The sequence below is a fragment of the Thermobia domestica genome, chromosome 8 (assembly GCF_964235325.1).
Source record: "Thermobia domestica chromosome 8, izTheDome1.hap1.1, whole genome shotgun sequence".
NCBI lineage: Eukaryota > Metazoa > Arthropoda > Insecta > Zygentoma > Lepismatidae > Thermobia > Thermobia domestica.
Window position 1 is genome coordinate 254,793,967 of NC_137461.1, and position 17,079 is coordinate 254,811,045.

At 35.8% G+C, this 17,079-nt stretch overlaps 1 protein-coding gene across 1 annotated transcript in view; it reads left to right on the forward strand.

The window, feature by feature from the left end:
- Positions 1-17,079, forward strand: part of Rpn2 (Regulatory particle non-ATPase 2) — a 161,196-nt gene that overhangs the window by 38,097 nt on the left and 106,020 nt on the right. The window contains exons 7-10 of the mRNA XM_081769646.1: positions 1,327-1,421; positions 4,931-5,157; positions 6,519-6,771; positions 8,689-8,877. Of these exons, the coding sequence (XP_081625772.1) occupies positions 1,327-1,421; positions 4,931-5,157; positions 6,519-6,771; positions 8,689-8,877 (764 nt within the window). The remainder of the gene's footprint in view (positions 1-1,326; positions 1,422-4,930; positions 5,158-6,518; positions 6,772-8,688; positions 8,878-17,079) is intronic.

The window sequence follows — 17,079 nt, forward strand, 5'->3', positions numbered from 1 at the left end:
TAAAGAAAACATCAACAAGATGTTAGAAAAAATACGTGAGGAAGGGCTGTGAAGAATATAGGATGAAAATAAATGTTAGAAAGACAAAAGCCATGGTGATTGGAACGAATCGGTCGATGTCAAATATAGAATTAGGGGGAAGGGGGAAGAAAATAGAACAGGTGACTAGTTTCCGATACCTGGGAAGTATTATTAGGGATATATGAAGTGTGCACGTGAAATAAAAGCAAGAATACGAATGGCGAAAGAAGCCTTTAGGAGAAAGAAAATACTATTTCGTGGGACCTTGAATAAAGGGTTGAGAAAAACTCATAAAATGCTTCGTGTGGAGTATTGTACTGTATTGGTCAGGAACAGTGGTGGGTACAAAAAACAGGTTTTTCGATTTTCTTCAAAACCGGTTTACTCTAAAACCGGTTCGGATTTTTATCGAATCCGGTTTCAGTTTTTATCAAAATTTGTTCTAATTCTGACCAGAATAGTATTTCGTTGTTCTCCGTAAATAGATTCCGTTTTCTCAGAAACAAGTTTTCACCGAAACCAGTTTCAGTGAAAACCGAGTAGTTTTTTTGGAGAAAACCGAAACCGGTTTCGGTGAAAAACCGAAGTGGTTTTTGAAGAAGACCGAAACTAGTTTTGGTGAAAACCGAAATATCGATTTTTTTTTGATTTTGGTTTTCTAGAAACCGGTTTCCGGTTTTAAAAAACTGTTTTGCCCATCCCTAGTCAGGAACATGGACAGTACGCAAAAATAATGAAAAATGACTGGAGGCTTTGGAAATGTGGGTAGGGAGAAGAGTGGAGAGAATTAATGGACGGTATCAAAACAGAAAAACCGTACTTGAAAAGGTTAACGGAAGACCGTGGAGCATGGAAGCTTCTCAGTTGTGGCAAATGACCTACCAATAATGGCAGAATATCTATCTATGATGATGATTCAGTGGGATAAGCCAACGGAGTTTATTGATATAGAATTTAACATTTGTATTGCAGAACTGTAATAGGGTGCCGCAGGTTTGAACGATATCGGGAGTACTGTTTTGTACTTGAGTCATTATATGAAACTGGTTTCCGTTTCATTTGGCACGTAAAGTAAATACTTTTGAACGATGTAACAGCCAAAGCAGTTTAATTTTATATTGTAGAAATACATGCTATTAAAATAAAACAAAATAAGTTTTTTTTTTTTTTGTATAATAATAAAGTTGAAAACCACCTGATTTTGCGGGACATAGCCAATGTTGATAACTGTTTAAACGTAGATCATTTGCATAATGTTCTCTCTCTCATATTGTCATGTAGTGACGAATTTGTTGTGTATTACAGAAAAACCGGAGGCCAAGGATCAGGAGATGACCGATGCATCTGCTGAGAAACCGCCCGAAAAAGAAAAAGTAGAACGAAAAGTAGAAAAAGCCTTGGTAAGTATTGACTTTTATTCCGATGTACACTTACCTTTTTATCAATTAAACAAGAATTTTAGGAATGATCCAAAAAGTGCATCAAAAGATTGCAATCTTGGCCATTAATTAGTTTTTGGATTAGGGGCCAAAAAAGTTTTGAACGGTCTCCAAATGAGTTTTTTTTTCTTTTCTTTTCTTACGGAGTAAGCACATCATACTGAGTTAAGTGATAGTTTGGGTTTGGCTACACTATGTGTAGTTCTCCCGATATAAGGCTTACAAGAAAAATGTTTGCCTGAAATATATTGATATTTTGATCCAAGAAGTGATAGATGATATTAAAAGAGAAGAGGTTTTTAAATCTCTAATCTGAAATGAGTTCTCTTTAACGATAGACAGCTGAATCGCTTTCTGGAAAAGATAGGTTCACCTCATTTAATTAAAACTCTCCTAGCTGGCATAGTAATTAGCGTGGGCTCCTTTGGTTCACATGGTTGCGACTTCGATTCCCAATTGGAGAGCCTTGAATTCATTACAGTGGTTTGGATTCCACTTCAAGAAGTGTAGGTCCATGTCTCATTTTCTCTCTGTGCTAAAAAGGACGTTAAACTTAAAAAGATGTACACTCATGTCCAAAATTATTGGTACATGTCTGTAAATATGTTGTAGGAATATAATTTAATAACGAATTCGCTCGGTATTTCTGATATTGTTAGTATGTGTATAATCAGCAAAGACATGTATGTGATAAATTTCATGTCAAAAGAGCAGTAAATAAAAACAATAAAACGAAAATAAAACTTTCTTGTCCATTTAGCAACATTTTGTTTTACTCATTCTAATTTTCCTATTTATAATTATTTTCCTATGAAATTTACCACAAATAATTTCCCAATTATACACACAGTATCAGTATTAAAATTACCTTACAAAATCATTGTCAAATTATATTCTTACAAGAAGACAGTTATAGATATGCGACAATCATTTTGGACATGTGTACATTTCTTGATAATAGACCAGATTTCAAGGTAATATTTGTGACCAAAAATCTAAACAACCATTCAAGAATCGCTCACCTTAGAGTGTTGTGTTTTTGATTTAATCTTTAAATTTTATCTGAACCACTAGGTTTGTGTGTAATTTTCCATCTAAAGAATGCGAAAGAGTAGAACACTTACTGTACATTAAAAATCATGAAGAAGCTAAGAAATCGTAATGAAAATCAAGAAAAAAAGCCACTTATTTAGCTCATGTGGTCATGACTTATCATAGGTTGAATAAGTGAGTTGTGCTTGAATCATCGAGCCAAATCCAAAATTAAAAGCGCCAACGCCCAAACTCAGTCCTCCATAGTAGTTCCAAATTCCAGTGAGATCATGAAAGTCAAGCAATGTAGAACTTTCAGCATTATCGAAAAGGAGGATAATTGAAGAAAGAAAGAAAGAAAGAAAGAAAGAAAAGTAGTCCAGGAAATCCAGAAACAGGAATGGGACTCCCACACATTCTCCAACTTAAAATCCCCGGCTTGCTGGCTTATGCCATTTGGGACTTCATATTTACTTTGCAATTAACTTACTGTGAAACTAAATGCGAAGGAAAAAGAACTTGATATTGACACTTGTTTTATTCATAACATTATGGGTGCAACAAAACTGCACATAAGTTTTGGTACACAACCACATATCAACCTCATATGTACTGCGTGTATATATAATGCAAAGTCTATCATCAAAATGTGCTTATTTGGTGCGTCTTACAGAGTTTACTGTTTCGATATGTAAAAGGTTTGTGCTTACTTAAAAAGCGATTAAGGTTCACTTTTCTTGATAAAATACGTAAGCCAGACATAAGTATACACCGAATTTCAACGTTCTGCAGAATATTTTTTAGGAGACTCTCTTCTATAAGCAACACTTTCAATCTTGGTGTGTGTGATTGGCAGAATGGGTTCGTTTCTGTTCCTTTGTTCTACACAAAGCACAAAGTTTTCGAAAGTATAAAGTTTTCTCTAACCTAAAGACTGAATTAATGTTAGAACGCTACCCACAGATAACCCAGTCGCTTCAATAAGCTGTCGTGTAGTTTCACATCTGTCAATGTAGTCTTTGTTAACGCGTTCACTATAGTTGATTTTCGGAACAGTGTTTGTCCAGCGGACTGAAATCACCACTATGGGATATCAGAAGCTGTTTGCGTCGGATGGGTGTGGCTGAGTAATCGTTGGTCTTCTACAGGAATTTAATGACCTATGGTTGGGAGGTATGGTTGGTTGGGAGGTATGGCTGTCTCTTCCTTCTCTATCTGTAAGTAGAAGAAGAAAATTTGTTATACAGCTTCATCATAAAGGACACATATATACACAACAAAAATATAATTTTAGGGCTAGTCGTAAAAACGGTATGAACCATTGTGCAAAACTTTTTGAACGCCCTTTGTATACAGGATATTGATAAAACAGGATTTTTATTTAGTAACTAACATCGTATTATATTAGGGACCGCAGTGGTTCAGTTGTAGAGCGTTCTTCTCTCGTGCATGGGGTCCCTGGTTCGATCCCAGCTCACGCCAAGTGAACTTTGTGGTGGACGTGTGCGTGGGTTTTCTCCGGATTCTTCCGTTTTCTCGTAGTTTCTTCATTCCACCATTTCCTTCATTTTTAATCATCACCGTCTCCTTTAGCCTAGCTGGCATAACCGTGGGACGTAAAACTGAAAGATATAAAAGTACATATTATTATTTTTCTTTAGTCAGAGTTTCCCAACTTTTTTTCAACTTGCGGCACACTACGGGTGTAACTTTAATTCTCGCGGCACACTAATAGATTTTATTATATGTAAATATAAAATACCGTGGTCTTTTTCTGTGATTACTAATCTCACAGAGTAGAAAACTCGATCACTGGTTTTCCACCGTAGTAAATCATTATGCTTATTTTTCATTTTAATTTAAAAATAGAAAACAATTGCAATGAAATATTGGACTTAGGTTTTTAAAAATACGCTTTCTTTTTCGAAAACTGTATCCAACCTTTCACTAAGAGGGAAAATCACCAAATAACGAACGAACAAACAAATCTCTTTTATTTTGAAAACACAAATGTAGGTAATTTGTATTTTTTTTTTTTTTTTTTTTTGGTCAAAAGGATTGAATATTTTAAAATTTCAAGCTACGAAATAGTCTGCAACAATAAAGAAGGAATAATGGTCATAACAATGATAACAAATACTTTTTTCAATATTAAAAATGCACAGAAAAGTAACGCTGTATGAAACTTAAAATTGTAGATTTATATTAGAGGTTCATAGTAATGTGAAATGCAAATATAATTTTTTCCCTATGTCTTGCAATTTAATTGCTATAGAATTAATAATTCTGTTTCGATTTACTCGCGGCACACCAGCGACCCATTCACGGCACACCGGTTGGGAAACGCTGCTTTAGATGATAGCAAGCTTGAATGTGTCAGTGAATTCCATCAAGTGTAGTTGGTCAAAGTGTTAATGTTTCTGATTTCTTTATTTCAGAGTGAAGAAGAGAAGTTGCATCAGCAACGTATCGAAAAGCTGTCGACGATCCTCGGAGGCGAAGTGACGATCGACCTTCATCTTCAGTTCTTAATTCGTAGCAATCACACGGATATGTTAATATTGAAAAATACAAAAGATGCTATTAGAGTTTCTATTTGTCACACTGCTACTGTTATTGCAAATGCGTTTATGCATAGCGGAACAACAAGCGATCAGTTCTTAAGGTACGTTTTGTCTGTTTAAAATTGTATGCTGTGATTTATTTAATTTAATTTATTATTATAATAATAAGAATATTATAGTAAAGCATGTACGAGTTTTACACCTTGGGCTCTGAAGAAAATTACAAACTTAAAATGGTCAGCTTAATGAGTGATAATAAGCTCACTACTATATTTATATTATTTTATAGATATGTGTAGCCAAATTAGTTTCTTTTATATTGTTAACTTCGTGCAGATTTTAGATAATTTTTATCAATTGACTCATTTTAGGAGTGTCATTTTATTTGTAGTTTATTTCAAGATTTCACTTAGTTATCCCATACGTTTAAAATTAATGAACGTGTATGTTACCTTGTTTTATCGTCTTTGAAAAGTAGGAAACTTCATACGCAAATTATGATTGAACCGAAATTTTATTTCGTATTGAATAATATCCTTCTGTAACTGAATTTGCGGAGACCTTATAAGAGATAGGGAGATCTATCTACTTTTATTAATAATTAGTTTATTCCTTTGTGTTGTTTGTGTAACCACAAGGCTATAATGACAGAACCTACAGATTAAAGTATGTTTCAAGCTATTACTTTCAACTTTTCAGGAGATGCGAATTTATTAATATGCACATGCAGTTAGTTGCTTGCCTATTCAATTGTACCAAGCAGTATACTATATGTAGAATAAGTCCATAACTTATTCGTGGGTTTTCCGGAATCAACGAAACTTTCGGCACTAGTTTTGTTTCTATTGACAGTCGGACCCCCCCCCCCCCAAAAAAAAAAAGGTTGCTCAGTGGTAGAGCGTTCACGCCTGGTGCGTTGGGTCCCTGCTTTGATCCCAGCTAGCGCCAAATGGACTTTGTGGTGAATAGACACCGTGTTCGTGGGTTTTCTTGGAGTTCTCCCGTTTCCTTTCACTTTCTTTATTCTACTATTGCATTCGTTTCTCATCATCAGTCTCCTTTAGTCTAGCCGGCATAACCGTGGGACATAAAACTGAAAGATTTCATTTTTATTTCGTTAAAAAAATACCCCTCGTATATGATTGATTTCGCATATATAGGGGAAGTTAATTTGACAAAGCTGTGATTTTCCTCATTGATCAAGTATAATATATAATTCAGCCGTCAGAAGAGTATGTAGTTTTATGACCTTAGTTTCCAAGCACAATGTAGTGGTCTCAAAACTAAGAACTGATATAAAGAGTGGAAAAAGTATATTGCTGTTTAGTTAGCGGACTGGGTATCGTAGTGAATTTTCAAGGGAAACCGGAGATCCAGGTTTGAATTACGGTCCAAAAGTTCATTTTTCACTTTGTTATGTAGTGTATTTTTAGATGCTATAATTAATAATTTTCTTTTCCAGGGATAATTTGGAGTGGTTGGCCAGAGCGACCAATTGGGCTAAGCTAACAGCTACAGCCTCCCTCGGCGTAATTCACAGAGGCCACGAACAAGAAGCTCTCGCGTTAATGCAGAGTTATCTTCCGAAAGAAGCTGGTCCTAGTTCCGGCTACTCAGAAGGTGGTGGTTTATATGCGCTTGGACTTATTCACGCAAATCACGGAGGTGCTATTATAGATTATTTGTTGAATCAGCTCAAGGAAGCACAGAATGAGGTAATTTGAAATCATCTAACTGAAACTGTAATAATGTAACTGGAACTGTAAGTTTGCAACTCTGCTTAGAAACATGTAATACGGAGAACTTCTAATTATAGCTACCGAAAACTGTTACTGTAATGTCAAACAAACAAACGAAAGCAACAACTATTTTAAGAAGTTCCCACAAATACGCCATTTTAAGCAGAATAGCAGTCCGGGGGATTTTTCATATCCGGAAGAGTTTGAGGTATCAGATTGCTGTATAAACAGCAGTATGATCTGTACATCTATTAAAAACCATATACGTGCTTAGAGTGCAATACTTATCTAAGCACTTTATCGCAATAAAACTATTTAAAGGAAGTCAAATTTTCAATCCTGTGTAACTTTGCTCCTACTTGCTAGAAATACATCATGTTTCTAGCATTAAGTTATGCGATACTAAGGTAAGATACTTCCAATGTGCATTGACAAGTTCTTCTCAACATGCATTATCACCAGAGCACGGATTTTCATGTACAAACAAACCGTAAAATTTGCATTAAAAAATTAACATATGCATTGAAATATGCACTAAGAAAAAAATGTCAGTTTCGTACAAAAATATCTTATCTTAATGACCTTTGTTGCAATGAACTATAAACGTTTTGTAGATAAAAATGTTTCTTCCTGGATGTACAGAAGTCACGGGTGCATGTGAAAACACCAAATGTCTTTCTGTGTTAGGTACCTGGAATTTGTGCCTAATACTTGGCAAAGTTTATCTGACGCTATTTTCGCAAGACTGTCAGTTTCACTGGACAGACTTTGCGATAATTCGCCCAGCAAGAAGAGTAAATGCTGCAAAGCATTCTTACGGGATTCCAAATGTCTGATAATTTTAGGTATTCTCGAGAAGCGGTTGTGTATGTACTTAATTTTGTTTTCAATGCCACGTATAGAGAAACATTTTTCTGACAAATAATGGCTGCATCATCGGGATTTAGTGAGTCTGTAACTATCTTCACATGATTTAAGTTATCTGCGTAATACGACACAGCTTCTAACGACGAGCTTCACTGGTTGCGAAGGTACCGGATCTTTTTTTCGCAACTTCGCGAATGATACGTACGCGCGATGGAGCTTTCACAAATACTTTCTTTACATTTGATGCAAGCGCGTCAAGTGCCAGATATTAGTATCTGATTGTTTCTGCGATGAAGACTGTGTGCAGGACAAGTCAGGTGGACTTATTTAGGATACAACACTGTATTATTTTATACAACATTTTATTCCACATCTGCGTTTACAAAGTGATTCATTTCACTTTAAACATAACCTACTTTCGTGTGATATAATTACATTGAAATAAGCTAGTATGCAGCAAAGTTTACGAAGTATGCACGCATATCGAAATTCACTCAAAATATACACTTACATGCACTATCATATGCATCTCAAACGAAGTTCGTTGGAAAGAAAAAAACATTTTCCATGCGTTTCTGCATGTCACTATAAACATGAATATAAATATAAATTAAATACATTAATTTTATTTTGCATATAAATCCGGGCAGTAGTTATCACTATTGTAGAGGCCTCCAAAATTTGGTTGTTTTTCAAAGTTTGAGATATTGTAGCGTTCTTAGTGTACGACACTGAACAATAGGTGGTATTGTATGTTTACGTTTGAATATGTAGATTTGAAATTTGTATTTACCTGGCGTGGTGCCATTTGAAAGGAAGAAAACAACTGTTGGGTTGGCAACACCATTAACCTAGTAGTATTGCAGAGTATTTCAAATAATGTCGTCCTGTTGATATTCGCCTAGTGCAAAATTTCAGTTTTTTGTGTAGTGATTTAAAAGTTATAAGGGCATTTCAAGATAAATGGTCCACCCTGTAGATATAATCAGGCAATAACTCTGAATTTGTGACTTGTTTTCTTCTTAGATTGTGAGACACGGTGGTTGTTTGGGCCTAGGACTGGCTGCAATGGGCACTCACCAGCAAGATGTTTATGAACAGTTAAAATTTAACTTGTATCAAGATGATGCAGTTACGGGAGAAGCTGCGGGAATCGCTATGGGAATGGTTATGCTGGGCTCGAAATCTACCCATGCTATTGAAGATATGGTTGCGGTGAGTATAGTGGATGCACATTTTTTCTCCATTTTGTTTTATCTTCTGAATAATTATCGTAAACAATTGAGAGTAGCCGAAAGTATCAGTGAAAATATTTATTGATTGCGAATTACTTTTACTCATTTAGCTGTAATTCCGATAAGAGTCTATATATGTCTGGTTTTTGGCTCCGGCTTTTGACACTTGTAAAGAAACGACTATTTCCAAGAAAAAAGGAAAGAAGTTAGACAGTCTCAATTAACCGTAAGCGGTGGCTCAGTGATAGCGTTCATCTCTTTTGCATGGGGTCCCTGGTTCGATCCCAGCTCACGCCAAGTGAACTTTGTGGTGGACAAACACTGTTCGCGGGCTTTCTTGGAGTTCTCACGTTTTTTCCCACTTTCTTTCCACCATTTCATTCATTTCTCATCATCGTCTCCTTTAGCCTAGCCGGCATAACCATGGGACGTAAAACTTCAAGATTTCGTTTCATTTTTATTTCAATTAACTGTAAATAATGATGGACTAAACGATAGATTCCATTTGATAGTACGACGCTCATAATCTGGTCACTCTGAATCCCAGTGAGTGATCCAGTAGTGACACGTTCCCCGCGTCTGAAAACTACTGTCAGAACCGACAAGATATCACTTTAGCACTACTTCTCCCAAGTGAGTTCGTTCTTTTTTTTATTTGGTTGATAGTTTCATCTGTGATTCACATGTCTAGTAACTATGTCCAAGATTCCAGGGAAAGCAATTGTATATAGTGGCCAGAGCTTTGCAGAAATTAGAACCAATTCTATTAAAAATTCCTAAGTATATAATGAATTCAAGTAAAGAAATTCAATGCATGATTCATATTTGAAAATAATAAAACTAATCAGGTTTCAGATTCAGAAAATTTGTGTATCGTCGTATTTTATACTTCACCTGCAACCAATAAAATAGAATAATATGTATGTACACTCATGTCCAAAATAATTGTCGCATGTCTATAAATATGTTGTTGTAGGAATATAATTGATAATGATAATGAATTCGCCCGGTGTTTCTTATAATCTTAGTATGTGTATAATCGGCAAAGACATGTATGTGTTAAATTTCGTGTCAAAAGAGCAGTAAATAAGAACGATAAAACGAAAATAAAACTTTCTTGTCCATTTAGCAACATTTTGTTTTACTCATTCTAATTTTCAATATTTATAATTCTTTTTCTATGACATTTACCACAAATATACATTTCCCGATTATACACATAGTATCAGTATTAAAAGTACGCTGCAAAATCACTGTCATATTATATTCTTACAAGAAGACAGTTATAGATATACGACAATCATTTTGGACATGAGTGTACTTATTAGTTGAAAAGAGGTGAACGTAGCCAGTCGTAAAGCAAGACTATAAATATACATTAAAAAGGTAGATCCTTATTTAAGGTTCCCTCGTGCTGAATGGATGGGAGCCTCTAGTTCGATTTTATGGGGGTTCATGAATGACTAAGGAGACGTTAAACTCCTAAACAATAATTTAATCATCATTTTATCATATGCCATGCCATATTAGCGCCAGTATTCATGTGTACGGGTAATGATTAGAATAAGGCCCTAATACTTTAACACTATTATTAGAATGCTATTTTCTCTAATTTGGTCTGATAATTTTGTAACGATTATTCTGTAAGAGGTAGAACATTGAGTGCGCCCAAAAGTGTTACATTGAGAATTATTTTTTAGGTTGCAAAGTATTATTGACTATATTGAACAATTGTATAAATAGAATTTTCTTGACATAAGTCGTGACGTGCGAAAGAGAAGCACAACAGGCAGAAGCCTGTAGTGTACATTATTACAGAGTAAAATTCGTTGGACGTAAAATTCCTGTGAAAATTTTACCATTCTGGGAGGGGTACGCTACAGTCCTTATCGGCATAGGATATAGTGCAATCAACAGATAATGTTCAAGTGTTTTCAGCTCATCTATAAGGGGTATCAGCAATTTGAGATCAAACTTCTTAATAAGAGTGTACCGCCAGAGCAGGTAGGTTGCTCCACAGTGGTAAGAAGAAATTATCTCTAGCCTAACGTACAGCGGATGTGGTTCAAGATGAGCATTTGCTTGTCAGCAGCGAGAATCCATTTAGATGAAGAGTTATTGTCATGGGTAATCTCATACCCCCCCCCCAAAAAAAAAAAAAAAAATGAAAAGGATCATTAACCATGATTTACAGCTCAAAGTGAAATGTAAACCATGTATTTAGTCGCTCACTGAACACACATCCAAAAGCTCAGGGTGCAATGGAAACGATTGTTTGAGCGGAATTAATCGGGTGACAAAAGGTTATATATTATAACCCTCTATGTATAAGGCCTGGATATACTTTCCAAATTTTATGCAGATCCCTGGCATTGTCTACCATCCCAAGGACGCCAATAACCTGCCCGTTTTCACGCATGCTGTGAAAGTATTCTTCTCGGTGGTAGTAGCAGATCTATGCTGTAAGGCAAGCTTACATTTCACATAGTTGTGGCAAATTTCAAAGTACATGCAACATATTATAAACAGCATGTCCTTGAGCCGTTATACTTACGAGATTATCTCTTCTTTGTACGGTGGTCGGGTGTCAGGCGTCAGGTGTATACATTCACCAAGAAAGCGTTCAATCATAGGACTCGAAGAACTGTTGCCAAAGTGGCCGGAATGCCACGCGTGGCTACACAGTATTCAGTTATTTATGTGCACTGGTGGACTTGCGTGCATGAAAGCAGTCTCAAAATATCGTCTACTCGCACAGTAGGTGGTTTGTGGAAAGTGCGCCTGAAGGAGTGGGACAGTTTTGATCAGACTGTTCTTAAACGAAAGCCTCCTGTAGTGGAAACTGTGGTGTCAAGCTAATTCTACAGAGGAGGCTATTATATAGAACGGAATTACTAGATACAAGATTTCACGTCATAGTGCAAGGCTTCGGATTACGTTTCCTTGAATGCGGACAGAGGTTCAGTAATTGTGGTAAGGAAGCAATAGCTTTATTTGACAATACTATAAGGAAAGAGAAATTAATTTTTGAAACAGGTAAGTGTTCTTTCTTAGTCTTACAATGTCTACAGTGGGCGGCAAAAATTAGCTGTGGTGTATTTTTTCTGTAATTAGTTCAGTTGTTTACGGGACATTCATTGTTTTTAGTTTACGGTTGTCTGATAGTCATTTTGCTATTTTCCTTTTAATGTAACATGTATGTGGAGCTAGCAGTTTTTGCTTCCTGTTATATATTGATTATAGAATAAAATCCTGAGACGAATATTCGGACCCAAGAGGAACGGGAATGCGGAATGGCGGAAACTTCATAACGAAGAACTGCATAATTTATACCGGTTACCAAATAGTAGTTAGGGTCATCAAGTCTAGGTGGGCAGGTCATGTAGCCAGAATGGAAGAAAGTAGAAAACACTTTCAAAGTTTTTGCAAGAAATCCAATCGGAAAACGACCCTTAGGAAAATCTAGGCGCAGATGGGAGGATAATATTAAGATGGATCTTGCGAAAATAGCGGTACAAAATAGAAACTGGATCCAGCTGGCTAAAGACAAAAGTCAATGGTGCGCTTTTGTGAACGTGGCATTCAACCTCCGGATTCCATAGGGCACAGAGTTAGTAAGTAGTTAGTTATATATTTGAGACACAGTCTGTTTCTTAAAACTATCAGTATAAGACTATCAATCATACTGTACAACACTAACGGTGTTTCTAGTTTACAAGTGTTCATTTTTAAATATTCGAACAATTAAAATCGTACAAATTGAGATCTGTTAATTCTGTAGTGATACGGTAATGATGAAATTATAGTAATAATTTGCTAATTAACTATTTTATCGACTTGTATATTATAAACACCTAAAATTATCAAAGAAAATGAAGTTTTTTCTTTTCTCAATCTTTGGGTCAGGTTTAGAATTTAGGTGTGTGTGTGTGTATTGAATGCTTTCATGTGACCGTAAATTAAGCACATGTGCATTTGGTGTGCATGGTTTTGGTTTCGTTTCCTGTTGATGGAGGATACAGCAATCGGAGAGGTACTTGCATTAACAGCTAGGAAAATCCAGCATAAAAAGCCAAAAGGAATAGCAACAGAAGTCGATGTGCTTGACCCCATATCTGACTAAAATTCCCCTGACATTAGTTACATATCTTTACGACCGTCAGCGCTTTGTTTACCTTAAGTCCTTTATATATTTACCCTGTCCGTGTTTCCGTCCGTCGGTTCGGGACACAAAAAAATCTCAAGAATGATCTGAAAGGATCACCACCACTTTTGGTCAGGATGAAAGGGTCAAAAATTAGGAATTGAGATTGTTGAGAGTTATAATATTTAAAACGGAAGTGTTAGAAGTCAAGTATTTTCGGTTTTTACTGTAGAGCAAAAACTGTGATAGCGAGAAGTGGTTTCCATTAATCGACAAAGATTATCAATAATTCATTGTCTCCATCCTTAACTTTCTATTAAAACCGGAAGTGGTAGAAATCCACTGCAACTTCCGGTTTCAATGCTGATCTACATAGAGCAAAAACGATAAGAGAGAGCAAAAAACAACTATGTGAAATAGACTTAACGTTCTAAGAATGGGTACCATCTACTCTCTTAACCTCTATTCAAACTGAAAGTGGCAGAAACCAACTACTTTCGGTTATAACATTGATCGCTATAGAGTATAAAGAGTAATAGAGAAAAGCAGGTTTCTGGAATCAGGTAAGCGTGCTAGGAATATATTTCACCCACACACTAATATCTCTAATAAAACCAGAAATGAAAGAAATCCTGCCACTTCCGGTTTTCAAATTGAGAACATATCACAGCATATAAACCAAATTCCTTCATGTGTTGTACACACGACACTGCTACTTGTTTTAATTTAGAGTTAATGTCAATACATCATCGGTTTCCATCACCGTCAGTTGAAATGTTTAATTCAAGTAGCTCCTTATCCTCAGAGTGCTATATCAACACAGAAAATCATATTCTAGCACTGGAATTTGTGTCGAGACGACGGGCGCTAAGATTTTGGCTATATCTCAGCCAGCTATATGTGTAATTAAGTAATCAACTCTATGTGTAGTAAAAAATCAAGAGGGAGTTCAGTTTTATGAACATATTGAAGTCATGGATGTAAGTCGTCGAAATAAATAAAAATCCCTTCCTGTTGCTCTAGTGGCTGTGCACGTAGTTCGATTTCGGTGGAAGTGTATTAACAAATTTGAACGTATCATGGTGGTTCGGATTCCACTTTAAACTGTAGGTCTACGTCTCTCATAGTTTCCGTGCTGAAAAGGGATGCTAAACTTAAACGAAACCATAAGTTAGAAGGACTTGACTGTTAAGGAAGAAAATAAGGACTTGCATTTGTAGTAGTGTTGGACTTTTTTTTTTTTTTTTTTGTACAAAATGTTCCAAATTTAACAATACAATGTGCTAATTAAACCTTTTCTGGTAGAAATAGCTTTCAGTCAGAATTATAATTCGTGAGAAAATTACTGAGATAAGTATTGAAACAAACCTACTTAAAGAGTAATAAAATAAAAAAAGACTGGAAGATTATTGAAGGAGAGTGTATTTAACATATTATAACTTTCATAATTCGATAATAAATCTTAAGAATTACGTACGGAAGGAGACTCCTGAGCGTAAATGGCAATTTATTGAGCTTGCGCGATCAGATCGATTTTTATCTAAGAGGGGTTCAGTTTAAATGGAATTCGAGTATAGCAAAAATGTTGCCGAATTAACTGCAGGTACTAGCTTTACGCGGTAAAGGAAAGGAGTAATTAATACGTATTATGTTTCTTGTGGCTGATCTTTAAAATAATACATTATTTGCTGTTATTTTACAATTTTTTATTCACACTTTTGTACATACACTTACTTCTTGTTATGTTGTAAATTTATGTTCTGCGGTTAGAACACCATCTGTCGGGAATATTTTCGCTTATGTCTCGTTTTCACCGGTGCTCACAGGATGTCGTTGCTAGTGGAATGAGTTCATATCGTGTATTACTTCATTCATTGTTTCATACGGGAAGAGAGAGAGAGAGAGAAGGAAGGAAAGTGGAAATAAAAAGATTGTATTAAAGTTGTTCTGCTCTGTTTTCATTCATAAATATAAGTTTTTTATTTATTTCATTTTTCTGTAAAGTAACACATTTCGTACCATTGGATTACTCCTGGGTGCAAAATAGACATATGTTTTAATAAACATTTCAGAACTGTGTTGAAATCGGCTGATTAGTTCGTTGATGCATGCTTGTGTTCGATTCCCAGTGGAGACATTGTTTAGCGTATAGAAGGACAGAAGAAGTTCAAGTTGTTGTACTTTTTTCATTACGTTTCGATCAGAAATAAATGTATGCAAATAATAATTTCGTGGAGTTTGCAGTTCGTTAAACATTATATATATATATAAATGAAAGAGACTATATTTGTGACTTCATATCTCTGGAACCACACGATCGATTTCGATCAAATTTTCTACGTAGATAAGGTTTGGGCCTGGAATGTTTATCATTTCACTTTGACGGTATAACTTAGAAGAGGGAGGAAGGATATTTAAAAATGATTAAAAATGACTGATATTAGTGTCGAATCCATGGTTTTCGGAGTCTGTGAGATGAACAGTGACACTTCCGATGCCGTTTAAATCCAAATTCAGCCTCACAACTTAGAGGAGATATATATGTGTTCGAAAAATGATCGATATTAGTGTCGAATCCATTGTTTTCGGGGTCGCTAAGATGAGCAGTGACACTTCCGATGCTGTTTAAGTCTAAATTCAGCCCTTTATGTCTAAAATGAAGCGTATCCTCCCCGTGGCAAAAATCGGTATTCTGCTAGTCGTTAATATTATATATTTTTTGAATTTGGAAAGATGATCACGTTATATATAAAACGTTCATAAAATAAGCTTAGTTTCTAGCAGTCATATTTAGAGCATATTAATCTTGAGTTCTCTCGTGATTATTAAGGTTACCGTTCGCATCTTCGGCACAGGAGAACCAGGTTCCATTCTTGGTGGGGGCTTGTGTGGTTTGGATCCATGTTAAGCTGTAGGTTTAAGTTTTATATAGTGGCCGCGGTGGCTCAGTGATAGAGCGTTTATCTCTGGTGCGTGGCGTTCCTGATCCAATTCCATCTCGATATGAGTGGACTTTGTGCTGGACAAAGATTGTGTGTGTGTTTTCTATGGGGTTCTACCCGTTTCATCCCACTTAGTTCATTTCACTGTTGTCAATAATAATAATAATAATAATAATCTCCTCCTCCTCGCCTAGCTTCCGTTCATAATCGTGGGATGTAAAACCAGATACTTCATATCATTCAGTTTCGTATAGCTTCGATGCTGAAAGGACCGGTAAGCTTCAATCCAACCATCATTTGTCTATGTAGTCATACATAGCGTTTTGAGTTAGCACTACTTCGCAGGGAGGAATGAAGGAGCGAACAAGACAAATTTGATTTTAATTTTTGTGACTTTTTTTTTGTATTTCAGTAGATATGTGAATCAGATCCGTGCAAGAACGTGTATTTTGTGTAGGCAGATTTGTTTGAAACGAAGTTACTCATATAGCGTGGATTCAGGAGGAGAGGTAAACGAAGAGACAGCATTCTGTCCCAACTCTTCGAGTGAGTTCTCTGCCTATACGCGTACAGATTTATCTCTCTCACTCAATTTGTAAACAAGTTACGTTTTATAAGGGGTGTAAGAGAAGGTCCATTGTTAAGATAGGTTAATGTGATGTTTAAGTATGATCTTTGTTGTGAATCTTAGGATTGAGAAGCACATTCACTAATGCAGTGTTCACTGAATGTTCTCAGTCTTTCCGTCGGATATATTTTATGATGATCACGCATTTTTGTAATGCAATATGTACGTCCGTTCGTTACTCCACTCGATAACTCGAACGAAAGCAAATTTTTGAATTCTGTTGTTTGCAATAGAGAGCTAGAGCGATTATTAGATAGATAACCGAGGAAAAAGGATGAAGAACAATTTAAAGGAAAGAGGCGTTTGAGTAATTATAATTTTGGCACTATACTCACTTTTAGAATCTGGGCTATTGCTGTCGATTGCGACGGGGCAAGTGGCGTAGGATACAAAGGTCAATCCAACGACAGAAACGTCTCGTTACGTAAAGTGTAAAATGTTTAGTGTATCCATCCTTTAGTTTAACGT